Source organism: Papio anubis, chromosome 2, assembly GCF_008728515.1.
Source record: "Papio anubis isolate 15944 chromosome 2, Panubis1.0, whole genome shotgun sequence".
In the NCBI taxonomy this organism is placed as follows: domain Eukaryota; kingdom Metazoa; phylum Chordata; class Mammalia; order Primates; family Cercopithecidae; genus Papio; species Papio anubis.
The window spans coordinates 95090560-95117755 of NC_044977.1; the positions used below are offsets into that span (position 1 = coordinate 95090560).

At 44.6% G+C, this 27196-nt stretch overlaps 1 protein-coding gene across 3 annotated transcripts in view; it reads right to left on the bottom strand.

The window, feature by feature from the left end:
• Positions 1-234: 234 nt before the first annotated feature.
• LARS2 (leucyl-tRNA synthetase 2, mitochondrial) overlaps positions 235-27196 on the bottom strand; it is a 160371-nt gene continuing 133409 nt past the window's right edge. For all 3 annotated transcript variants that reach the window (XM_017955509.3, XM_017955508.3, XM_017955510.3), the window contains 3 exons: positions 24415-24526; positions 7041-7168; positions 235-1726 (listed from right to left, as the gene is read on the bottom strand). In XM_017955509.3, the coding sequence (XP_017810998.1) occupies positions 1547-1726; positions 7041-7168; positions 24415-24526 (420 nt within the window). In that variant the 3' untranslated portion in view covers positions 235-1546. The remainder of the gene's footprint in view (positions 1727-7040; positions 7169-24414; positions 24527-27196) is intronic.

Consider the following 27196-nt stretch of genomic DNA (forward strand, 5'->3'; position numbering starts at 1 on the left):
CCTGAGAACCAGTGACTTAATTGCTGTTGCTAGTGTGCCTGTATCAGTGTTGTCTACCATGGACTGTAAGTTCTGGAACAAGAAGAACCACATGTATCCCACTTTATAGCATTCCATGTGGAGTCAGACACACAGCCAATGCTTCTGATGATGATGGAATACCTCAATCTGTTTGTCATTAACTCTGAAATTGGAATATGGTAGATATTCCAAGATCACACATATGTCCTGAAGTCACAGATGATAAACATTTTATTACACTAAAAAAGTCATCTGTTAACTGCTGAACTGCACAGGGACCACATCTGAGGCTACTTCAGAAAAAATGGCATCAGATAACAAATACAGATTTCTGGCATTACAAAATGGCTAGATTCTCCCCCACCTTCCTTCCTTAAATATTAATCAGTGGCTTAGACCAGTTCTAGTGGGAACACTTAATTGCTGACTTCACATAAAACAAGGATTAGCCTAATGTGCCAATGACATGAGCCCATTCCTGGCTGTCTTCCCAACAGCCAGACTGCTGTGGCTTGGACACTGAAGGCAACACCTGGGGGGCCTCAGTTCCACTCCTCTGTGGTGAGCTTGCTCTTCCTAATAACTGGCTCTGGGGTCAAATCAATAATGGTGGCATTGCCATCTGGGGCCCACATGAGCCCTCCGGGGCCTGCTGCATCCCTACTGGGCTGTGGTGGGGCTCTGAGGTTGGGGATGAGCAGCCTGGAGCCTGGTTCCACTTCACTACACAGCAAATTGTATACCCAGGGGAGCGGTCATGACTTGCTGCTCCTCATTCATGTGAGGAAGTGGTGCTTTGCCTGGGATCGTGTGTGTCAGAACCATAGCAGGCCTGGGAGGCATGTCCAGCTGGGGTTGGGGAGGACAGGCCTGCATGACAGAGCTGGGAGTGGTGGGGACAGAGGTGGAGGAACCAGCACTGCCTGCCTTTCGATTCAAAGCACCTTCAGAAAATCCCTGTGTCCATCTCCACATATTGGTTATTTGAACATTTCCTAAATGGCTTCCTCATCCAGCCTGAAGGCAAAGAGACCCTTCACCACCATCTGGAGGCTCAGTTAGCAGTTCCAAGTGGCTGGCACACTGCACCTGAGTCCTGCAGTTCCTCAGGCTGACCTCAAATTCCCGAGGAGCGCCTAAGGCGGAGCCATTTCCCAGATCCGCAGGCTTCCTGGCTGCCCGAGGGGCACTGTGCTCCTTCCTGCTCCCACCCAGCAGTGTCTCTGAGGGCTTCCCATGGGATCAGATGGCCTCCTCCCCCTGCAGTGTGGGTGGGGGGTGAGGGGCAGGCTGTCCGACACCCTCCTCAGTAGCTCATATTTCTCCGTTGCTCAGCTCACCTTCGCCCCCGCACCAGGCCCCACTGCAGAGGCACACTGTTGACTGCAGTCTGCCACGGGACTGAGGTCAACAGCCAAGACATTTGTCTTTTCCCTTCCCCTGGGAAGCAGACGTCGCCCCCTCATCCCAGGCCTGGAAGGAGGTTCCTCAGAGGCCCTGTGTGGTAGCTGCAGCCTCCGGGCTGTCAATCTTGTACCAGGAAGTTGATGAGGGCAGTTCTCGGGGAGAGGAAGGACTTCTTGATGCTTCGCCCTTGCAAAAGCTTGACACCCAGCTCACTTTGGAGAACAAATTCGTGGACTTTGTCCCGGTCCTGGGCAACTTGTTGGGGCACAGGAATTTTGCCACAAGCTTTATTGTTGATCTGAGAAGGAGAAACGCCAAGACAAACAATGAGGAACATCCTCAGAGTGGCAGGCGGCCCAATACCAAACCTCCTGCCTGCAAAGGGCGTGGCTGCATTTGTTTAGGGGAAGGGAATAGAGGTGGAGAAAGGAGGAATTCAGCACCCTGCTTCCCACAGGGTAAAATGCAACCAGCTGAATAGGATTAACACCTAGACCTGCAGAAAGAGACAGACACTGAGACTGCATGTGAGTGCCCGTAGGTGGAGTGAGGACTGCCTTGCATTTTCTGAGCACTGCTCTCATACACAGCTGTGGTAGAGATTATGTCAAAAATTCTCAGCATGAGATGGCTTGGGCCATTTCCAGGCAGAAAGGGATTATTCTGTCATCGGGGCTCAAGTGTAAGTTCAGATCCAGGCTAGAGCGAACTGTCCCCTCAGATTTTACCTAGGTCTCAAGTGGACCAAACAGTTGACGGTTTCACGGGGGACAGTCAAACTTCTCTCTCTGCTGACTGGCTCCAGAAGGGGGCGCTCAAGTGTGACGACTTAGAAATTGGACCCACATCGTGTCACATTAATCACTCTTTCTCCCTTAACATGGGTCAGTATAGTTCCAGACACAGGTGGGTATTCACCGAATATTGATTCAATGAGGGAAGATGACCACGTGGTTCAGCTTCTGAACAGTCATGCTTCCAAATCCTCAATCCCATTGCTCCGAAATCTACACACACATTTCTTTCACTAACTCTTGTTTTTCACTTGGAAAATATAGTCACGGTCTTAGGAAAAGTTACTAGGAATAATTTCTCGAGTTTCAACCAAAGCACATTATCAAATGTCCCCTAATCACCCACTTCCTTTTTTTCAGATTTCTGGAGAACTTGGTGGCATTTTTATTGTCTCCATTAGCCTAGGAAACAGGGAGAGGATATAAATAAAACACGCAGTCCTGGCATATTATGAAATATTGTTTTGAAAGCGTGAGGCTCCATGCTGCAGGGTTTTAAAACATTCTGAAGCTGGGGAACTACGTGTGTGGTGTGAAGGACTGTGGCCCCTCTGCCCTGGTGTTTCTGAGTCATTAGAAGCTGCCTTCTTTCAAGGCCACATGCTGGGCTGGACTGAGACCCTGGAAGAGAGCTTCCACCTGTCACACAAGAGCCATGCCCCTAGTGAAGTCCTGGGGTCCCCAGCAGGAAATTCTCAGGACATGCAGTTGTCAGTGAATCATGCTTTTCCTCCTATGGAAGAGCAGCCCAGGCCAACATCTCCTTTGGGTCACCACCCACAGAGGGGGTGCTGGGCGAGGGGGAGCATGGTGCTCTCATGTGGGCAGACTCAGGTTTGACACTTAGGCCTGGTCTTACAAGCTGTGGGATCTTGAGCTTAGTTTTTCTTAAGGACAGAATTCTCCAGATTCTGGAGTGAAGGAGGTAAAATAATCTGGGTAAAGGGACCAGCTCACTAAGCCGTACTCCCTCTGCCTTTGTCAAGAGTGGTAGCCAGGATAGAAGGAGCTGGCTGTGGGATGTCCTCTTTGACGCATGGCCTCAGCACAACAATGACCCATTTCTAAACCCTTCGAGCTTCCTGTGCTTTGCCGGAGCCGGGCAGGCTGGTCCTAAGTCATCACTGGTGACAGCCTGTCCAAGGGACCTGAGTCATTCTTGTCCATAGCTGGGGCTTTGGGGGCAGGGCATGTAATCTCTGGATGTGGCCATGGTGCTCTGAGTCTTTCCCATGCTGCCTCGGGCACCCTCACACGGCTCTGGCTCCCCAGGCCTCCCCTGAGTTGCCTTACCAAGGCAGTCCCTTCAGGGTGAGTAGGTGCCGATCATGCTCCCCCTGTCTCTGGCATAAAGTGCCAATGAGATGGGCAGAGAAGTCAGGCTGGGACTCAACACTGAGCCTGGGCTTCAAGGCCCCAAAGAGGAATAAGCACATTGATATCACTTCAAACAGAGGCTGCTATGCTGTGGGGCTCTTGCACCTCCATCTTTGGAAAGGGCCTAAGCATGACTCTCCTGGACTTTTCTGACACCTGTCAGACAGGGCCCAGGCCACAGGTGTTCCTCCCACTCGACTCCATCACCTGTCACCATCATGAGGTAGCCTTGGAATGGCTGATAACAATACAAGCTTCCATTTGCTGAGCTCGCACTCTGCCAAGCACTGAACTATGCAATTCACTTGCATGAACCTGAGTCAATGCATGAATATCCCATCCCATTTTACAGATGGGGAAGCTGAGGCACATGAAGTGAAGTCACTTGTCCACCTAGGCTGCACCCCAGGCAGCAGTAGAGAGGGGATGACCTGACACAGCCCCTCTCTCTCCTGCTCACACACCCTGACAGCCCCCTGTCCTCTGAGGGGTGGAGTCTGGCCTCTGAGGAGGGGACACTCCCCACCTTTAGCCCTGTTTCCAGCACTGCCCTGTGCCCTCTGCTCCAGCCCCTCCCTGGCTCAGCCCGGGTCTCTGTGGGCCTGCCTCCTGTGTTTGCTCCTGGTATTGCGGCACCCTTCTCTCCACCGGGGAGAGGCTGCTTCTCTTTCAAAGCCAAAGCCGCCTCTCCTTTTCCTCACGATGCATTTTCTGATTCTCCAACTGCCAGAAGTGGCAACACTGATGCTAGCAGCAGTCACCATTCACAGAGTAGATTCTGGACTAGCTGTGTGACCATCAGTGAGTTATTCAGCCCCATCCTGCCACCATTTCCTTGCCTGTAAAATAGGGTTAGTCACACATCTGCCTGTCTGTGAAATGGGGACAACAACAAGCCTGCCTCACAGAGCCACTGTGCTTAGTAAATAAGCTCACACCTGGGAAGTGGGTCGGGGCTCACTCTGTGTTAAGAGGATTTTGTCATTAGTGCATCCAGAAGCAAGCTAAGCACTTCCTGGCATTATCCCACCTAATTCTCTCAATAGCCGGATAAGGCAGGCGCTGTGCGTGCCTCCATTTTATAACTCAGGAAACTGAGGCTTAGAGGTGTTAACTATGTTGTAAAACTAAGACTTATACCCAGGATGGCCAGACTTCCAAGCCCTTACATAAACTGTGTGTGACAGCTCATGTGCCCCGAGACCTTTGTTCCAAAGTGATTAAGGCGGCAGCTCTTGTCTCTGTATCCCTGGTGTGGGCAGAGCCCAGTATGTCATAGGCACAAAGAACACGGGCACAAGGGAACTGAATGACACTGAACTGTGCTTGCAGCATGCTTCTGGCCAGGGCACGAAGTGAGATCACGCGGAGTGAGAACCCGGGCCTTCACAGAAGTCTTTGCTGCTGGCGCGGTGCCGACCCAGCCCGGGTTCTCAAGCTGGGGACACTTGCAGAGAGTCTTACACATGCTTTTAATTTTAGGTTTGCATTTCAATGATTATATAAAATTATTTTACCAATGATCAAAACTCAATTTCTTTTCTGCAGTGGTAATTTAGATAGAAAGATATTTTCATAGACTGAAGCCCTCCCTTTTTCTCAAGTTAGCATTTCTCAACTGGGCTGAGGACAAGTTCTTAGGGATGCATGAGATATTTATTTATCATAAACATTACTCAAATTAAAGCAATTTCTGGGCTGGGGCCGGGTGTGGTGGCTCCCGCCTGTAATCCCAGCACTTTGGGAGGCTGAGGCGGGCAGATCACTTGAGGTCAGGAGTTTGAAACCAGCCTGGCCAACATGATGAAACTCCATCTCTACTAAAAATACAAAAATTAGCTGGGCATGGTAGCACATGCCTGTAATCTCAGCTAACTGGGAGGCTGAGGCAGGAGAATTGCTTGAGGCGGAGGTTGTAGTGAGCCAAGATTGTGCCACTGCACTCCAGCTTGGGCGACAGAGTGAGACTCTGTCTCAAAAAAAAAAAAAAAAAAATTCTGGGTTGGGTGTGGTGGCTCATGTCTCTAATCCCAGCAATTTGGGAGACTGAGGCAAGAAGACTGCTTGAGCCCAGGAGCTTGAGACCAGCCTGGGCAACAGAGTGAGGCCATGTCTCTATTAAATAATAATAATAATAATAATAATAATAATAAAAAGAAATTTCCTCTATGCCACAAGGATGGTTTTGGTTGTGAAGATTTTTGGAAGAAGCCTGCCAGGGCACTCTCACCTCCTCTCCCTTTGGGGTGGGGTGGCAGAGAACACAGTGCCAGGAGAGTTGGTACAGAGACAAGGGGGCTGTGAAAGAGCCCGGTCTCCTCGGCGAAGTATTGTCTTTCCAAACCTCCACCTTCCTGCTGGGCCTGCACGGGTGCAGAGGGGCCAGGGCCTGGCTGGCCAACCTCTGTGGGGCTATGCCCTCCCTCAGCCCCTAGGTGGGTTTGTTCAGGGCACTTTTCACAATTTGCAGTCATTTTATTTATTTTCCTCTTTCCTTTTTATTCTTCCCTCTCTCTCCTACTAAGCTTTAAGCTCCATGAGGGCAGGGAACCTGTCTGTCCTATCTTGATTTTGTATCCCCAGAGCACTATGCCTGATGTAGAGTCAGACTTGATAAGCATTTGTGAATAAATGAATAAACCTGGGCAAGGTGGACCAACTTCACTGAGCCTAAGTCCTCAATTGAAAAAATGAGAATGGCAACGCCCACTTTATAGGGTGATGAGAGTGAAATGATCATTTTGAATGTGAATTACCTGGCCCCATGTGTGGTTCCGGGGAGACATGTGGTTCAATGTCCACTCCCTGTCCTCTTTGTTTCTTCAGACACATCAGCATATTTAAGAGATACTCATCATAAATGTGTCTCATTTAACACATTAAATAAACGTAGAAAAATCACATATAGGATAAACTATAAGGGGGTTACTTGCTCTTAGAAAAGGTTTAAACAATAAACTCCTCTTATGTACTTAAAATTACCTAATTTACCAAAAAAAAAAAAAAAGTATGGAGGCTTTCTATGTTTTACAGGTATTACTGCATAGCCACCCACCTCACTGTCACCCTTCCCCAGCCCCCAAAAGCCCCCAAGAGCACCCGAGTGAAATTGAGAGCGACTGAAACACGGTCCTCAGTTGGAAAAACAATGAGAGCCTATAAGGCGGGCCAGATTTATGACTCCTCTTTCCAAGCCCTTGAGGGCCATGAGAGTTTTATGCTCACATGCTCACAGTTTTGTAGGTCACCACACACCCCAGAACTGAGGGTACTGGCAAAGGAGAGACAGGCCTTGGGCCTTCCGGTCACAAGGTGTGGCTGAGGGCTGAGCTGAGTGAGCCAGAAAGGCCTGCTAATAGACCTCTCAAAACCACCACAGTGTTTAGGGGCCACCAGCAGGGCAGGGACTGCCGGGCTCTGGGGTTGAGAGGAGATACTTACCAGAACTGCCATCTGGATGATCTCCGGCGGCTGCAGGAACTCCGGGTCCACGGCAGGCCATGCCTGGAGCAGCACACTGGCGTCCCAGGAGTAGTGGGCACAGAGCTTCCTTGGCACCAGCGCCAGGCCTGTAATGCCAAGGCACAGAAGGGTGGGGTCACTCTAAGAACAGGGAGGCTTAGGAGAGCAGGACCAAAGCTTCCGCCCCCACACAGCACAGCCTGCCGGGCGCTCAGCACTTTGGCCTGGTTTAGAATCCCAGGTTGCTGGGGAGCTCTTGTTGTTCACAGAGGGCGCGCAGGGCTGTGAAGATGGGTGGCTATGCCATTCTGAAGTGTGCATGTGGAGAGACAGGCTGCTGGTGTGAATGGCATCCCCCTGAAGTTCTGCTGGTGAAGGAATGCCTTTGTGCTAGCCTGAGAGCTGATTCCAAAGTATGGAGCAGCATTCGCTACCTATCTCGCCTATGCATTCTATAGTCTGAGAAGGCCTCCCAACCTGTTCTTTTACTGACAATTACTGGAGCCAGGATGCAGTGAATGGCAGGACACTCCTCACCATGTGCAGAGGGATCCTAACCTTCCCGCAAACTTCCTCTCGGGAGTGGCGCCCTCTGATTACTGCAATGGAAGGAGCTTTCCTTGGCTCAGGGTGGGCCAAACATGAGGAAACACTGAGGAATGAAACCGTCTCAAGCCCCGTTTCCCAGAGTGCTTCGTGCCGCAGCCCCCAAGTAGAGGTGGCACTAAGGGTAGCAGAGGGCCAGCTGTCCAAGTGCAGCTGCAGTGGCCAGTGCTCCAGGACTTTAACTAGGGCTCATCCTAGCAGGGAAAGCTTTGACTTCAAAGCCTCTGCTATAATCTCAGCACTTTGGGAGGCCAAGATGGGAGGACCACTTGAGGCCAGGAGTTTAAGATAAGGCTGGGGAACACAGTGAGACCCCATCTGTTAAAAAAAAAAATTCACCAGCATGGTGGCTCATGCCTCTAATCCCAGGTACTTGGGAGGCTGAGGCAAGAAGACTGCTTGAGCCCAGGAGTTTGAGGCTGTAGTGAGCTATGATTCCCCCACTGTAGTCCAATCGGTGACAGAGCAAGACCCTGTCTCATAGATAGACAGATAGGTAGGTAGGTAGATAGGTAGATAGGTAGATAGATAGATGCAAGCCTCTGCTGATTTCATGAGTATAAGAGATGCCCCCAAAGGTACAGGGAATACACACCACAGAAAAATAGATCCCTGGGCAGAAGCGGGCAAGTGAATATGGCCAGCATGCCCATTCTGGAGCAGTGCCCTGGTAGCTGCAGTCCTCACCTGGGAATAGCTTTTCCACTGGTGGTGGAACTGGCCCTTCGACACCTCTCCCTTGTTATTAGCCCTGAGACTAGAACAATGCATTAGAGGGATAGGTCCATGGCTCAGGGTATGGGCTGAAGCTGAGTCTGTGACAGAGGGAGTCAATTCCACCAAAACCAGCTCCAATAACACTCGGTTGTGAATGACAACTTTTTGTTTTATTTTCCTTGATGACAAATGTAGTGTACACGCTCCTTGCAGAAAATTTGGAAAGGTCCAAAATATAAAAATAAACATCGTGTTCATCCAGATAGCATTTTTAACTTTTTTTTTTAAGAGATGGAGTTTTGCTCATTGCCCAGGCTGGAGTGCAGTGGCACAATCTCGGCTCACTGCAACCTCTGCCTCCCAGGTTCAAGTGATTCCCCTGCCTCAGCCTCCCGAGTAGCTGGGGTTACAGGTGCCCACCGACAAGCCTGGCTAATTTTTTGTATTTTTAGTAGAGATGGGGTTTCATCATGTTGGCCAGGCTAGTCTCGAACTCCTGACCTCAGGGGATCCACCTGCCTCGGCCTCCTGAAGTGCTGGGATTACAGGCGTGAGCCACTGCACCCAGCCCCAGATAGCATTTTAAACTTATTTTAAAAGATAGTAATTTAATGTATGTAATAACTATTTGTATATATAAACCAACTCTACAAAACACCACCGCCACAAGATCATGTTGTAAATATGATTTTGTATGTTCTTTTTCCCATGTTTTAAAATGATATTTCATGGCAAAAATGACACACAATTTTTAAAATATATATATCACAATTTTATATATATATAATTTATATATAATATATATATTTTATATTATATATTATAAATATATATTGTATATATTTATATATATAAAATAGGACCCTAGTTTAATAAAAATTTTATATGAACACATTGGAAGGAAATAGTAATAACATCGATTGGAATAAAATAGTAATAACATTGGTAGTAAATAAATCAAAGTAGTATCTCTAGGGAGTAGAAGTACGGGTGATTTCTCTTTGTTTCTTTTTTTGAGACAGAGTCTCACTCTGTCATCCAGGCTGGAGTGCAGTGGTAAGACCTTGACTCACTGCAACCTCTGCCTCCCAGGTTAAAGTGATTCTTGTGCCTCAGCCTCCTGAGTAGCTGAGACTACAGGTGTGTGTCACCACGCCTGGCTAATTTTTTTTTTTTTTTAGTAGAGACAGGGTTTCACCATGTTGGCCAGGCTGGTCTCAAACTCCTGGCCTCAGGTGATCTGCCTGCCTCAGCCTCCCTAAGTGCTGGGATTACAGGCATAAGCCACCGTACCCAGCCTTGTCTTTCTTTTTAAAATACTATGTTATAGATTTTCTACAAAGGATGTTTTATTACTTTTTTAATTTGAAAAAATATTTTAAAATAACATTTTTTCGTCCTGTGAGATCAGTTTTCTTTTCGTTTCTTTTCATGATTTCATTTTCTTCTCCATTTAACTTTCAAATCTATTAGTAATTTATTTTGTGTTTACTGTGAAAAAACATTATTAAAAAGAAAACAACATGGTCAACGTTCCAAACCCAATTTGTTGAATACATCTTCCCTTCCCTATTGGTTTGTCATTTTCCTCTCAAGATGTATTATACCAGGGACTGTTTCAAAAACTGTTCACTTCTGAGCTACTCAAAGTGCCTGTTTGCCATGAGGTAAAGAACTTGGGCCAGAATGTAAATCAACACATCGCCTCCTTCACTGAGAGGGAAAAAAACGGTAGCCGAACTCAATGGTGTCTTCGGTGACACAGCTGACCTATGAGCTAGCACAAGCTCCTTATCTTGTTGTGGACTGGAGCTGAGAGTTCCACCGACTGCTCTGACTTGCACTCTCCACCAGTCCACTCTGTTCTGTTGACCTGTTTTGGTTCTTGTGCCAGTGCCACAGCTTTATTTGTTGTAGCTTTCCATGTTTTACGACCTGGCACTCCTGCTGTAACCCTGTGTTGCCAGTCAGCCTGAGGGAAGTGAAGACTCCTTAGGAGCTGAGGATCACGTGGTATGAAAGACAGATTCCTGCTGCCCAGATGGCTCCTGTGGCCCGGGGCTTTTGCGCTTACTAATGAACCTATTCTGGGTCTAACAGATGTGCCTTCTGGCAGAAGGAGAAAGGAGATTCCTGCTTGTTCAGATGGAATCCTATTAAAACTCACATCTGAATATGAGACGGAGGTCACAGAAGAGAGCTCATCACTTCTTTTAGTGAGCTGGCCCTGTGTGGCTTGTCCTGTGACCCAGCTGCAGTGGGAAGATTTCCAAAACCTCCGTATGGCAGTTGTACAGGATGCCTGGGAGATGAAAGGACCTTGGACACAAATGTTCTGGGCAGAAGCTGTTACAAATTCCACTTTAAAAAAAAATGAGGAAGCCCAGCCTTCCTGGAGCAGTCAGGATGCTTATTTATAGTAGCCTGGGCCCCCGCCAACATTTCCATATAGATGGGAGTGGGGCCATCCTGTTCAGCAGTGAGGAACAGAAACTCAGGACCCTGGGTTTTATGTAGTGTTTTTGCCTCCTTGCTCATTTTAGGGAAGTAAAAAATACCTAACACTTGCGTGGAAAATACAATGATTCCTTTACGTTGTAATGCCAAGGGGAGAGGTCAGGTGGAGAGCTGGCCTTCAGGACACACATGGGGAAAGTCCAAACACAGGCTGGGAAGTGGCAAGGCCCTGGCACGCAAGCCTACCTGACAAGGTTGGCTATGGCCCACAGCCCACCCCCTTTCTTCCCCTCCTCTGGGAGAGCTGCTGTTGCAGACTTTCCCGCAGAATAACTGAAACAAGCCTCCTCTCCCCGCTGAGAGGTGGTGACGCTCCCATGTCACCAGGGCACCCCAGAGGAATCATGGCTTCTGTGGATGGCAGTCCTCTCCTGGTGGCTATCTTCAGGCCTGCCTCCACCTCATCTCCCCACCCCTGCACTCACAGACACACCAGGGGGGAAGACTCGGGGACTCTGCGGCGTCTGATCCCTGCTGTGCCTCGTCTAGCCTTGGCAATTCCAAGGAAGTGAATAGGAAGTGAGGCCACTTTGCTTTATCCTTTATCCAGAGAAATAATTTCATTGACATTATTTTGAAATAGCAACATCTGCACAGCACACACATTTCATGTATAAAGAACTATCAGAGCATCAGTGGGTATCTTGTTCTCCCCTGTAATTATCACACATACTTCTATATGATTTTTACGTTTATAATTTTGTTGAAGTTAATGAGCACAGCGTATAGAGAGCAAAACACAATAGCTACATTTCACAGCCACTTTTTATGAAAAGCTATGAAGAAAGTCATCCCAAATTATTTTATGAAGAAAAATAGAGTTGTGGACTGAGACCTCAAGAGGGAGAATTCCTTCAGAATCCCTAAGGGAGATATAGGCTCTCCCTACTGTGCTCTCAAAATTAAGGTGTTGATGGATTACTTGGAGATCATCAGTCAGACACCAGAGGCAAATATCAAGAAGGAAAAGTCACTGTAGAACTATAAAAATGGCCAGAGAAACAGAAATGTTAAGGAGATCTTACTTATTTTAAATAACTTGTATTTTGGACAAGGGACTAATCTCAAAGAGGCACACAAAGACACACACACACGCACACAGCAAAAGAAGGACTATCACCCAAATGCCCATCACTATATTCATTGGTTAGGACACCCTATCTCTGTTAAAAAAGAATGGAATACTGTTGATACAGAACTACTCTAAAGCACAGTAAGAGCAAAAAATGTTTGTACAGGATGTTAACACCTGTATAAAGGTAGACATGTCACATCCATCCATCACATTCTTCTGTCAGATTAAACATAGCATTGGTGACAAAGGTTCTCTGGGAAGCAACTGAGTGACAGCTTAGGACACACTTTCTAGTAATGTTGAATATTTTACAAAACACGTATAGACATGCTTTTCAATTTAAAAATTAGGTTTTGCTTTGCTTTAAGAAGCCCAGACAGGCACACTGGAAACTGGACAGATTTTCTGCAGATGGTTGTAGGCACTTTTCTTCAGAAGCTGGGCACATACAGAGTGAGTTCACTCCCTGGGAGCAGTGCCCTGAGGGCAGGCCAGCCAGGGCTCCGAGTGCTCCTGCAGGCACACTGCACGCACTCTGCCACACGCAGCAGAAGGAATGCCTGCCACAGACAGTAGTAAGATGAATGTTTGGATCTGGTTAGGTGTGTGTGTACGTGTGGGTGTTAAAACCTTCAGGCCAGCTGTGGTGGCTCACACCTATAATCCCAGCACTTTGAGAGGCTGAGGTGGAGGGATCGCTTAAGCCCAGGAGTTCGAGACTAGCCTCCGGCCCTTGTCTCTACAAAAAAATCAAAAATTAGCCAGATGTAGTGGCACACGCCTATGTCCCAGCTCCTCAGGAGGCTGAGGCGGGAGGATCACCTGAGCCTGAGAGGTTGAGGTTGCAGTGAGCCGTGATCATGCCACTGCACTCAGCCTGGGCAACAGAGTGAGACCCTGTCTCAAAATATAAATAAATAAAAACAAAAAATAAAACTTTCCATTAGAAATGAATTCCTTCCTCCCTTCCTTCCTCTCTCATGGTCTATACTATTTTCCAGAATTAGAATCTCAACACTCAAGACTTATGAGTTTAGAAAGGCAATTAAAAAAATCCTTTATTCTGCAATAATTATAGATTCACAGGAAGTTACAAAGAAATGTTCAGGAGGTCCTGTGTACCCTTCACCCAGCCTCCTCCAATGGTCACAGCTGGCATGATTATATCACAATATCAAAACCAGCAAGTTGACATGAATGCAATCCATAGAGCTTATTTGGATTCCATCAGTTTAATAACTAGTGTGTGTGTGTGTGTGTGTGTGTGTGTGTAGCTTAGCATAACCATGTGTAGCTTCATGTAACCACCACCAGTTAACACAGTTAAGAGCCACCATCTCCAACTCCTAACCCATGGCAACCATGAATATGTTCTCCATCTCTACAATTGTGTTATCTCAGGACTGTCATATAAATGGAATAATATGGTAGATTGCTTTAGTGATTAGCTTCTTTCAATCAGCATATTCTCGTAAGATCCATCCAAGCTGTTGCCTGTTCGGTCATTTTTGAGGATGGTGAAATTATGTCTCCAACATGAGCACCACCAAGGAGCTTGCTGTTTGGTGATCTGTCTTCCTTCCTTCCCTCCCTCCCTCCCTTCCTTTTCTTTTCTTTCTTTTTTTTTTTTTGAGACAGACTCTCACTCTGTCGCCCAGGCAGGAGTGCTGTGGCACAATCTCAGCTCACTGCAACCTCCACCTCCCAGGTTCAAGCCATTCTCCTGCCCCAGTCCATCCTGAGTAGCTGGGATTATAGGCATGTGCCACCACGCCCGGCTAATTTTTTGTATTTTTTAGTAGAGACAGAGTTTTACCACGTTGGCCAGGCTGGTCTCCCGACTTCAGGTGATCTGTCCGCTTTGGCCTCCCAAAGTGCTGGAAATACAGAAGTGAGCCAGTGTGCCTGTTTGATGATATTCTGCTCTTTTACTGTTCACCAACAAAGGAACCCTTGAGTCTTTCGTCTAGAAAGAGTATCAGTGGCTCCAAATACTCAAAATTTCCCTAGGCAAGCAGCTACCACCCTCATCTAGATAGGACAGTATTATGGTAAACAAAAGAAACTTTGTGAATTCAGATGTGGTGTCTTCAGCTTCTCAGATCAGAAGCTTCAGGAAGGAAAAAAAAAAAAAAGATTTCCTCATCCTGTTTGCAAACTGCCAAGACGCTGGGTCTGTTTCTTATAAAAGGTCTCCGTTTACTCTTTAAGCAATTGATAGAGGACTGTTAAGTACTTTGGGCATCTCTAAAATGTTTCCTTTTTATCCAGGGCAATAATGGCCATTATGCCAAGAGGACTTCAAATCTCCCTTAAGAGACAGATCTCAATTCTGTTGCTCTTTGGGGAGAACTTCTCCTTTGAAAATCAGCCTCCCAGGGGAACTCTGGGAATGGCCATTTCTGAACATGCCACCTTGGTGGACCATGTTCTCTTCAGTCATTCTGGAGTTATCTTTCTAAGATGCAGGAATAAAACCGAAGGTATATGAAAGGTAAGTGGTTTAGAAAAAATGCAATATGCATAAAAACTGTCCCAGATCCTTGGGACAGGAATGACTTGACAGTCTGAGAAGACAATATTGAGGCCCTATCACAATATAGTGCTTCTGTTTGCAAAGGACTTTCAACATCCTGTTACATTAACCCTCCTCACATGCTGGGAGAGGCAGGAGGCATCGTTTCCCCATTCTCTCCTGGGGGCACCTAATGCCCATGAGTAATGACCCAGGGGACATTCCTGGTGCTTAAGCCTCCTCACTTGCCTGGGCTATGTCCCCAGCTGCTCATTCAGAAAAAACGATACACATCTCATGGGGGAAAGCAGGAGACAGGTTTCCCACTGCTTCTTTGAATTGAAAAAAAAAATTAGTTGCTATAGATCTGTAAAACGTTAGGGAGGACTGCAACTGAAATGAACACAATGTCCACTGCTCCAACTGCTCTCTCCCGCTTTCCTACAAATGCCTAGAACACTGCCTGACACATAGTACATGCTCAATCAATGTTTATGGAATGACTGATGGAAACACTGTAGCAAAACTAAGATTCAATCCAGATCCACTCTTTATTATAAAACTGATCACAAAAGCCCCAGTGGGGTGACATGTAGAAAAACCACGGCGCAAAGTTTGAAATGGGCCAGTTCCTACCACACTTCTTTAGAACATGTCCTGTTGGAGATCTGGTCACAGAAATGAAGGACAGACTGACAGAGGCAACACCACAGTGTACACTGTACCATAAGACCTGCCTGGGAGAGGAAGGACCCTAGAGAGAGTAGATCCTCTGACTCCGGTATTCTAGATGCAGAGACCAGAGGGGCATGCGGGAGGGAGTTTCTAAAAATCCAATTTACATCAGTCCTTCCTGGGAGAAACAAAATGAAGGAGGTAGACAGATAATGTGGGCCAAAGAAGGAAGATGAAAGGGAGAAATGTATATTCTATGATGAGAGTGGGTGAGTTTATCACAAATTGGATCAGTATTGTTTTATAGCAAAGACTACGATAGAATTAACAGCAGGCCACTTAAAAGACTTAATGTGGGGCCGGGCGCAGTGGCTCACACCTGTAATCCCAGCAATTTGGGAGGCTGAGGCGGGCTGATCACGAGGTCAGAAGATCGAGACCATCCTGACCAACATGGTGAAACCCCATCTCTACTAAAAATACAAAAAATTAGCCAGGTGTGGTGGCGGGCGCCTGTAGTCCCAGCCACTGAGGAGGCTGAGGCAGGCGAATGGCGTGAACCCTGGGAGGCAGAGCTTGCAGTGAGCCGAAATAGCGCCACTGCACCCCAGCCTGGGTGACAGAGCGAGACTCCATCTCAAAAAAAAAAAAAGAGAAGATAATTAAAGGCTGCAAAATAGAATATAATATGGCTGCAGCTTGTCAGGGCCTAACACCACCCTCCTGAAGTCTCTTGTAACACCGTAAAAAGAGGTGGCCGGGCGCCGTGGTTCATGCCTGTAATTCCAGCACTTTGGGAGGCTGAGGTGGGCGGATCACCTGAAGTCAGGAGTTTGAGACCAGCCTGGTCAACATGGGGAAACCCCATCTCTACTAAAAATCCAAAAATTAGCCGGGTGTGGTGGCATGTGCCTGTAATCCCAGCTACTCAGGAGGCTAAGGCACGAGAATTGCTTGAACCCGGGAGGCGGAGGTTGCAGTGAGCTGAGATGGCGCTACTGCACTGCAGTCTGGGCGACAGAGTGTGACTCTGTTTCCAAAAAAAAAAAAAAGACAGAGGCAACTCATTCCCTCTGTGAAGTCAGTGAAACCCTCTTTCACTAACCTAACAATTCATATTGAGAAAAAGCTAGTGTTAGTAAAATAACTGAAAATTCTATATAACCCCAGCGAATAGATTTTTTTGCAAATAGATTTTTTTCCAAATAGAATTTAATGGTATATTAAGTCTACCATGCCATGGTCAATATGAATTTATCTGAGGATATCTCAATATTAGGCAATCAATGAACTGAACACATAGGCAATCAATGAACTGAATATACATCATATCTAAAGGGCAAAAGAGAAAATTCAAAGCAAATAATACATCACCTCGACAACTGGACAACAGGCATTAAGTAAAATATAACTCCCATTCCTAATATGAGTGCTGGTAAACAAAAACAGAAGGCTGCTTCCTTAACATGACAGAGACTATCCACCCCAAACCAACAGCCAACATCACATCTAACCAGGGAGGCGTTTGTTCCATTTATATCTGGAAATGAGACCTGATTGCCTGTAGCCAGCATTCCTTAACACTGCAGAGGGTTTTCTAAGACGTATAATAAAGAAAATAATCAGACACCATGGTATAACTATTAGAAGAAGAAAGCATCCTTATTTGCTGGTCATAGAATCCTAGAAAATCCAAGAGGATTTTACCTGTTAAAGTAAGAGAGATCAGTAGGGAATCAGGATAGAAAACAAATATGCAAATCAAAATTTAAAAAATTATATGCCGTTGGAATAGGTTCTGGAGATCGACTGTGCATCCTGGTGACTACAGTTAATAGCAATGCATTATTTAGTTGAAAATTGCTAAGAGAGTAGATATTTAACATTCCCATCACAACAAATGATATCTGTGAGGTGATAGATATGCTAATTACCTTGGTTTAATCATTCCATAATGTGTACATATATCAAAACATCACATTGTACACCATAAATATATGCAATTTTTATTTCTCAATTACATCTTTTTAAAAAGACAGTAGGCCAGGTGCAGTGGCTCATGCCTATAATCCCAGCACTTTGGGAGGCCAAGGAGGAAGGATTGCTTGAGCCCAGGAGCTCAGGACCAGCTTGGGCAACACAGTAAGACACTGTCTCTATTAAAAAAAAAAAATACAAAAATTAGCTGGGCATGGTGGCATGTGCTTACAGTCCCAGCTACTTGGGAGGCTGAGGCACGAGGTTCGCTTAAACCCAGGAGGTCAAGGCTGCAATAAGCCCAGATTATGCCACTGCACTCCAGCCTGGACAACAGAGTGAGACTCTGTCTCAAAAAATAAAAATAAATTTTAAAAAATTTAAAAAGATTTAAAAAATCAATTATACTAAGAAAATAATGAGTTATTTCCCTCATATATTCCAGAGGATTCAAGTTACTTGGATTAATCTATTAGATTAATAGATTAATTCTTATAGTTTATCAGTCTACATATATTTTTCTTAACTGATTAAATTTCCATGGTATTAATCTTTATTTGACACCATTAAGAAGACTATCAACTCACAATAAATCTTAACTGAAATAAAACAAATGTTGGTGTCAATGTGATTTTACAGAAGAAAAATATACCAGCCGTTATCAGTCAGAAAATATAGCAGAAAGAGATTCTAGTCTACAAGAACACAAAAGAAAAGAAAATATTTGAGACAGACCATGAGCTGGGATGAAAGTTTGGATGAGGTAAAGATGTGAAACCTTCCTAAATTAATTCTAAGTTTAACCACATTTCAGTTTAACTGTCATGGTGATTTCGGGAAAACTTCACAAACTATGCAGAGTTTTGCTGAGAAAAATAAACAGGTGAGAAGAGTTAAAGAATTATAAGAAAAGAAATGAAGAAAGGTTAGCCTGTCAGGTGTTAAAACTGTCTGTAAAAATTCAATAGTTAAATTATCGAAGCACAATGCACAATTCAAAAACAGATCCTAGAGTGGAAGATGGAATAACTTCTCAGGAAAATAATTTGTCAATATATATCAAGAGTCTTAAATAGATTCATATCTTTTCCACTTCAAGGAAATAATTTGAAGTGAGAACAAGATTTATGCACAGAATTGTCCATGGTGGATTGTTTATGGGAGTGAAATGTTAGACACACTAAGTCATGGCACACATGGACAGTTATGCAGTTTGTTTGTTTTTTTTTGAGATAGAGTCTCACTCTGTCACCAGGTGGGAGTGTAATGGCGCGATCTTGGCTCACTGCAACCTCCAGCACCCGCGTTCAAGCAACTCTCCTGCCTCAGCCTCCTGAGTAGGTGGGACTTCACAGGCACGCGCCACCATGCCCAGCTAATTTTTGTATTTTTAGTAGAGCTGGGGTTTCACCATGTTGGCCAAGATGGTCTCGATCTCTTGACCCCGTGATCTGCCCGCCTCGGTCTCCCATAGTGCTGGGATTACAGGCATGAGCCACAGCGCCCAGCCTAATGCGGTTATTTTAAAAGTTTATATGTAAAAAAAAACCAAAAAACAAACAAACAAAAACCCCCAAATATTATATTCTTAAATATCATATTGTTAAACTGGAAATACTGAGAATTTAATTTTTTGCTACCCTGAGAAACTGACCTAAGCCCAGTGTAAAGCAAAGATGGTCAAACTGTTGCTCTGTGTTCTGAGTGACTCTCTGAAGTCTGTCTAGACAGGATGCACTAGGCCTCTGATGCTGAGACCACCACCACAGCCTGGTGCTTGAGCTCCTGTAAGACATATCGCCTTGCTCTGGGCCCAGGTGTATGAGCCCCTGTTATCCATCCTCACAGCTGCAAAGGTGCGATTTCACTCAGGATTTCAAAGACATGGGATGGGCCCAGGTTGGGCTACTCCAGTTTGCAGAATGAGTTTATCACAAAGGGATTGAAAAGTCCATCTATAACATCTGGAATCATGATATCTGCTCCTGTTTCTGTTCAGGCATATTCACAGAAGACCCAGAGAATTTCTGGAATTTGATTTGAGGATGTGCATCAAAAGCGTTAATCTTTTGTATCTCTTCTGACCAAGCAATTACACTTAGTTATGTATTCTTAGGAAATAATTTTGCACATAAGCATTGGCTATTTAGCATTTTTTTTTTTTTTGGAGATGGAGTTTCACTCTTATTGCCCAGGCTGGAGTGCAAGGCGCAATCTCGGCTCACTGCAACCTCTGCCTCCCAGGTTTAAGCGATTCTCCTGCCTCAGCCTCCTGAGTAGCTGGGATTACAGGCATGCGCACCATGCCCAGCTAATTTTGTATTTTTAGTAGAGCCTGACAGCTGGTCTTGAACTCCCGACCTCAGGTGATCTGCCCACCTCGGCCTCCCAAAGTGCTGAGATTATAGGTGTGAGCTACCGCACCCAGCAGCTATTTAGCTTTTTTTAAAAAAATGTATAACTATAAACAGTTTGAATGTTCAATGATAGGGAGTGCGTAAATTCAAACAATGGAAAACTGTATGACCATTAAAAATGATGTTGTAGGCCAGGCGCAGTGGCTCATGCCTGCAATCCCAGCACTTTGGGAGGCCGAGGCAGGCAGATCCCGTGAGGTCAGAAGTTTGAGACCAGCCTGGCCAACATGGTGAAACTCTGTCTCTACTAAAAATACAAAAATTAGCTGGGTGTGGTGGCAGGTGCCTGTAATCCCAGCTACTCAGGAGGCTGAGGCAGGAGAATCTCCTGAACCTGGGAGGGGAAGTTGCAGTGAGCAGAGATCGTACTACTGCATTCCAGCCTAGGTGACAGAGTGAGACTCCATCTCCAAAAAAAGAAAAAAAAAAAAAATGATGTTGTAGAAAAGTATTTAATGACCCATAAATAAATACGTTCATAGAATATTTATGTAAGTGAATAAATCAGGTTATAAGATAACCTCTAGCTTAACAATAAAACAAGTCATCAATAAAAGGGAATGAACTACTATAAACAGAACATGGATTAATCTCAAAAGCATTATGCTAAATGAAAGAAAACAGAAATGACTACACATTGTATGATTTCATTTATATAACATTTCTGGAAAAGGCAAAACTACAGAGACAGAAAGATTAGTCATGCTGGGAGTTGGAGTGGGTGTGCGATTGACTAATGGTGTGAGGAACCTTTTTTTGGTCATGGAAATCCAGTTCTAAAACTGATCATGGTGATGGCTGAACAAGTATATCAATTTACTGAAATCATTGAGTATATACTTAAAATGGGTAAATTTTAGGGTATTTAAATTTTATAAAGAGACATGACAATTAAAACACAACACAGACAAGTGGACACAAAATACAACACACATAGGTAAGCGAACACAATCATTTTACTTTTTCTTTTTTATGTTTTATGAGACAGGCTCTTGCTCTGTCAGCCAGGCTGGAGTACAGTGGTATGATCCTGGCTCCCTGCAGCCAGGAATTCCTGGGCTCAAGTGATCCTCCCACCTCAGCCTCCCGAGTAGCTGAGCCTACAGACACATGCCACCATACCCAGATAATTTTAAATTTTTTGTAGAGATGGGGTCTCCCTATATTGCCCCGGCTAGTCTTGAACTCCTGGGCTCAAGTGATGCTCCTGCCTGGGCCTCCCAAAGTGCTGGGATTACAGGTGTGAACCACCACACCCAGCCACCACACCCACTACCTGATCTGCAATAAGACGCTGACAGTGGCTGTTTATTTCTAGAGGGTGATGGTAAGCAGATTTCTATTCTCAGTCCTTGTCATCTGGGAACTGGTCTGACAATTATAGCTGGGCCTCAGTGTTATAATAAATTCACCAGTTGTGCATAGCTAGGCCATATTATTCTCCTCTTCAACACAAATGATCTCACTGAACACCAACATCAGACAGTCACACCGACAACATAAAAGGAGACCAAAACAAGACCACGTCATAATTTTGTCAAAGCACAAAGACAAGGTCACTGTGAAACACACAAAATATCAAACATCCCCTTCTCTAGGCAAATACGAGTGACTACTATTTCTTTACTAATTACAACTTTATCCTTGCTCAGGTGTACCTCCCTAGAGATAAGATTTCTTAAGATACCAATCACAAAACTGTCCCCACTTACTGACAGCACTCAATCTAGAGCAAATCTTCACTTCCTGAGACCTTTCCCCAAATTATTCTACCAAAGCCCAAATTCATTACATAACAGGTCCTTCCTAACACCCTCTTACTGAGATGCCCAATGTCTCCCCCTGGTAATAAACTCAACTTGTTATCTGAAGGTGTGTTCCTGGTGGTCTCTGGCTAGAGAATGCTGATAGAATTGCGGGTTCACAGAATTTCACCTGAGATCCTCACTGCCTTTGGCTGGAACCCTTGACTCAGAAACAGTGCACGCATCTGAGACCCCCTTGTGTCTCTACCTGGATGAGGTGCCACTCACCCTTGGCTGGGAATTAAGTTCATGCTGAATTGAACTCCAGGATTTCACTGAAGCTTTTAGTGTTGCATTTATCTGATTTTCTTAAGAATAGGTCCCACTTTGGACATTTGGTTTTTTGATCAGAATTCTATTGTTCTTTGGTGAAACTGTTTTCTAGCAACTAACACCTGCTGGCCTAATGACCTACCTATCTGCCTGTGTACTATCTTGAATGTTGTTTGTCTATTGGGAGAGGATGGGAATAGGTCCCATAAATTTGTCCCTGAGCTGGCCCTAAGGGTGAAGTGGTCAGTCGGTTACTTCTTGGAGACACACTGTGCCCTGAGTCACCACTGCAAACTCTCATAATGACTTCTTCCTCAGTCTTGTTCTTGTGTTCCTGAGAACTGCTTTTATGTTAGTTTTGTGCGCCGATAATCAGGAGGCTTTGTCTGGCTCCTGATCAATGATGACTTTGATCAAGCACCAAGACGCAAAATTCCACAAGCACCAACTTGTGGATGTGTTGAGGCTCTCACAGGGTCTTCTTGGTTTTTTCAACCTAAAACTGCCTCCTCCACCACAAGAAGCACATCCTTTCTTTATGTTTTCTAATTACAGCCCTAACTCCTGTGCATATCTTTTTAAGTGCCACAAGTTTCCAAAGACAATTTGGAATGACAGTGATCCCTTTGGGGAACTTCTGATATGAACAAAATTGTTCATTTGAGAGGTTCCTTACAACAAAAAGGATAAAACAATTCTGACTATCCAATGGTATGATTTCATTAATTGGTATGAGGTTTCTAAACACAAATTGGACTCAAAAATTCTCCCTTAAAGATTCAAAATGTGGGAAATTTAAAAACGGTTTCCTCTGTAGATCCACTGAAAACAATTTCAGTTCTTCCCATCTTTCCTCAAGACCTTTGTCTTTACGTTTAAAACCTTGCTCAACCCGTGAAATCCTTATAATTGCCTTCTCCTCCTCCTCTCTCATTCCCCTCGTACTTTAAATCAGTTGCACTACCTCATCGTCACTTAAAATTGCAACCCCTATGAAAAAGGCATCTGACACTGACTGGTAGGAGTATTTAAGCTATGTGGTTGTGTTTCGCTCTGCATGCTATTATTAAGGACTTCCCGAATTCCAGAATGGAAAGACAGGAATTCATTACAGAATTCGGACTTACCTTGGATACACTCAACCCAGGACTCTCTGACCTCTTCCAACTAAGCCACCTGTTGGAGGGGGCCAGGAGTTGCAAAACCTTGGTTTAAAAAGGGTAACTAAAAGAGTAACTGGAAAGACCCAGAAGATGACTTAAGACACAATGAAATACACTTGTACTCAATCGGGATGTCTTAAAGCATATAAAGTGGGCAAAATCTGTTGGGAGCTACACCATATCTCTTTTCTGCTAAAGTAAACTGGACCTTGATTCAGTCTTGCAAGCAGCAAAGAAAGAATCCAAAGGAAACTTCAGAGTCATACCCATCCAAATCCTTACCCAGTTTTTAGAATTAGTTCCTGATTTCCAAAGCCCTTTCCACTTTTTTGGTTGATGCTTAAAGTCAGAAATTGTAGATATGGTACATAAACACAAAACTGGCTGGCAAATCATCCCACTGCGTAAACTTCAGTATTTGGCTGAACAAGTTTAATTTTAGAGTGGCTTTAGATATCAAAAAGGATAAAAATCCAAACCAAGCTCATGGGTTTACAATGAAAGCAAATTAAAACAGATTTGCTCTTCCTCAAGGGATGAGAAACACTTCCTTTTGACAGAGACACTTATACTGTAAAAAAGGGGACCCTGGAAAAATAACAGTCTCATCTTAGCTAAAAAGAAAAAGGAACCACTGCTCCTCCTGCGGAATTAAGAAGCAACTCTGAGGGAGATGGTAGGGCCCAATTCCCAGCGATTCCCTGAAATCAACAAGGAGCACTATGTTTTAAAGTAGAAAGCAATAAACAAGGCTTTGTGAGAGACACTGGCACTACTCTGTCAACTATAAATCCTACTGTAATTTCCACCCATCTCCTATAGGCATAAAGCTGCTTGGATGGTGGGAATTTCACATAATCCTCAAATTCTTCTTATCACTCAAGCTTACACTGAGACTCGTGGTTTGCTCAACTGAACAACATGCATTTCTTCTCTGTGACACCACATCAGTAAATTTAATTAGGAGAGATCACATGCATTTCAGATGACCTATTTCTAGAAACATCTGAAGACTTTCCCATGCACGATCCTTCAGGAGCTCAATTACATGTCACTTTGCCCCTCCCTATATGCTTGGCCTAATCCCAGTTTGATGATTATGTGAAGTCTTGGTTTTGTCCAGGCTAACGTTCCAATGATGTGGAGAGAGTGCTAGGGGCTGAAATTCAAGCAGGCAGTCAGGCCTGCTTTGATGCCTAGATTAGGAATAATTGGTGAAAAGTGCTGAATTACAGTGTAAGTTTAGACCTATAACTTAATTTCCATCTGTAGAGTGGTACTAAACATGAGTTTCTGTCTTAAAAAGACCATGCAGGTCATAGTATGTGGATACTGGGGGGCTGAGTCACAAGAAGGGATTAAGGTGGTAACATCAACACCTGCATTAGTCTGGGCACATTATTCAAAGCAAGGAAGTGTCTTTCCTTTTGGTAGGGGTGACCATGCGGATGAAATACTACCATTCAGAGTACAGCACAGACAGGCTGATGAGTACAGACGCCAAATGTTGGACCCTATATCTGAGGACATCTGAGTCCCGAATGATGTTCAAAAAGAGGCTTGGGCAAATTCTAGTTAGTAGTAACTGGTCAAACAAGGACTCTGCCACGTACCTGCCCAGATCTCTGAGGTTATGTGAGGGGCCATTGGAGCAGCCATCACCATCAGGGCACACAGAGCATCCTCAAACTCGGGGCTATGGAGAATGACTCTCTGAGAGGCTTGCTAAGGAAGAGAAAAAAAAGTAAGAAGACTGAGGTATAAAAATAAGCATGGGTAAGAAAGACCATTAATGTATCTGAAGTCCAGAGACACAAGCTGGTAGGAAGAAACTCCCTTTGCCATCCATTTCTGCTTGGGACAAAGAACTTCCCCTACTTAATGATAGCACGAAGATAAACTACAGCAAGCCAGGTGTGGTAGCTCATGCCTATACTCCCAGTACTTTGGGAGGCCAAGGCAGGAGGATCACTTGAGCCCAAGAATTTGAGACCAGCCTGGGCACTATAGCAAGACCTCATCTCTATGAAAAATTAAAAGATAAAAAAAATTAGCCAGGCGCAGTTGCACACCTATAGTCCCAGTTACTTGGGAGGCTGAAGTGGGAGGATCACTTAAGACCAGGAGATCAAGGCTATAGTGAGCTATGATTGTATCATTGCACTGAAGCTTGGGCCAGTGAGACCCTGTTTTAAAAAAACAAAAAGCAAAACAAAACAAAAAAACTAGAGCAGCAGCAACAACGAATACATGACGTTAACTTATTTAGTCCTCACCACTCTTTGAGGGTGGTATTCTTACCCCATTGGACAGATGAAGCAGCTAAGGATCAGCGAGGGAGGGGAATCTGCCCCCAGGCATACTGTAGCCAAACTCTTAACCACTCTGCTAGGTTTCCTCTGCGCTGTAGGTCCCCAGAGAAATGCACGGAGACCTGCTCAAAGGTGTTAAACTGTGAAACACCCAGGGCAGGGGGGACTCTCTACCCTACCCAGGGACCCCTATTCTCTTAAACACCTTTGGTCAATTCCAGAAAACATGGTTGTGTTTAGCTCTGTGTGTTATTATTAAGGACTTCTCAAATTCCAGAATGGAAGAAGAGAAATTCATTACAGTTTCAATTCAGTTTCTTGCTTTATTTTTTCTGATTAAAAAACTAACACTCAGCACAGAAAATACAGGAAATGAAAAACTACTCATAATTATACAACCTAGAAAAAAAGGTATATTATATCCTCGTCTCCAAAAATGCAAAAATGTGTATATAGATGCTTATTACACATGTAACATTTTCAGGATTGATATTCTTACCGTATGAACACTTTTTTTTTTATTTTAAAAATTATTATTATTTTTTATAGAGATGGGGTGTCTCACTACATTGCTCAGGCTGGTCTCGAACTCCTGGGCTCAAGCCATCTGGTGCCCTGGCCTCCCAAAACGCTAGGATTACAGGTGTGAACCACTGCACCCAGCTCATATGAACACTTTTGTATCTTTTTTTTTTTTTGAGACAGAGTCTCTCTCTGTTGCCCAAGCTGGAGTGCAGTGGCATGATCTCAGCTCACTGCAACCTCTGCCTCCTGGTCCAAGCAGTCCTCGTGCCTCAGCCTCCTGAGTACCTAGGACTACAGGTTTACAGGTGTGCACCACCACACCCGGCTAATTTTTTGTATTTTTAGTAGAGACAGGGTTTCACCATGTTGACCAGGCTGGTGTTGAACTCCTGACCTCAAGCGATCTGTCTGCCTTGACCTCCCGAAGTGCTGGGATTACAGGTGTGAACCACTGTGCCTGGCCTTGTGTCGTGTGTTTTTACTTAATATTATATGATAAACAGTTTCTGATATTAAGTATTCTTCAAGACATGATGTTAATGGTGGTGGCACATTCCTTTCTGATTGATACGACATTAGTCATTTCCCAATTCCCCCATCAGAGGACATTTGGGGTTCCGAGTCTCTGATTATAAATTATCTGCAATGAACACTCCTGTATCAGAGGATATAACTCAATCAACTTGATAGCCAGAGTGCTTCCTGGCAAGGTTACATCAACCACAGCTATCACTGGTGTGTAAAAGTCTATTTTGCCATCTTTGCAATAACATGGGGAATAATGATGCATTTATTTTCATTTTTTTGAGAGAGGGTCTCACTCTGTCACCCAGGCTAGAGGACGGTGGCAACAAACAGCTCACTGCAACCTCAAATTCCTGGGCTCAAGGGATCCTCCCACCTCAGCCTCCTGAGTAGCTGGGACTATAGGTGCATGCCACCACACTTGGCTAATTTTTAAATTTTTTATAGATGAGGTCTTGTTATGTTGCCCAGACTGGTCTCAAACTCCTGAGCTCAATCGATCCTGCTGCCTCGGCCTCCCAAAGTGCTGGGATTACAGGCATGAGCCACTGTACCTGGCCCTGAATAGTTATGTTAAGCATTCTCAGCAAATCTGACAGGTATTTTTTTTAAAAAAAAAAAGCACCTTTTTTTAAATTTGCCTTTCATGATAATCAGGCAGATTTTTTTTTCTCCACAAATTTATTGGCTATTTCTATATCATCTTCTGTGAGTTATTATCTTTTCATATGCTTTGATCATTTTTGGTTAGGTATTTTCATATTAATATGCAAGAGTGTTTTACCTATTAAGGACATTAACCTGTCTGACATATGTTATAATTTTTTTTAACATACTGAAAATGTCAAGTTTTATGTAGTCAAATTTGAAATTTCTTCCATTGTTCTTTTTTATCTTTGTTTTGCTTTTTTAAAATTACCTTTTTAATTTTATTTTTAGAGACAGGGTCTCCCACTCTGTTGCCCAGGATGGGTTCAAGCGATCCTCTCGCCTCAGCTTCCCGAGTAGCTGGGGCTACAGGTATACACCACCA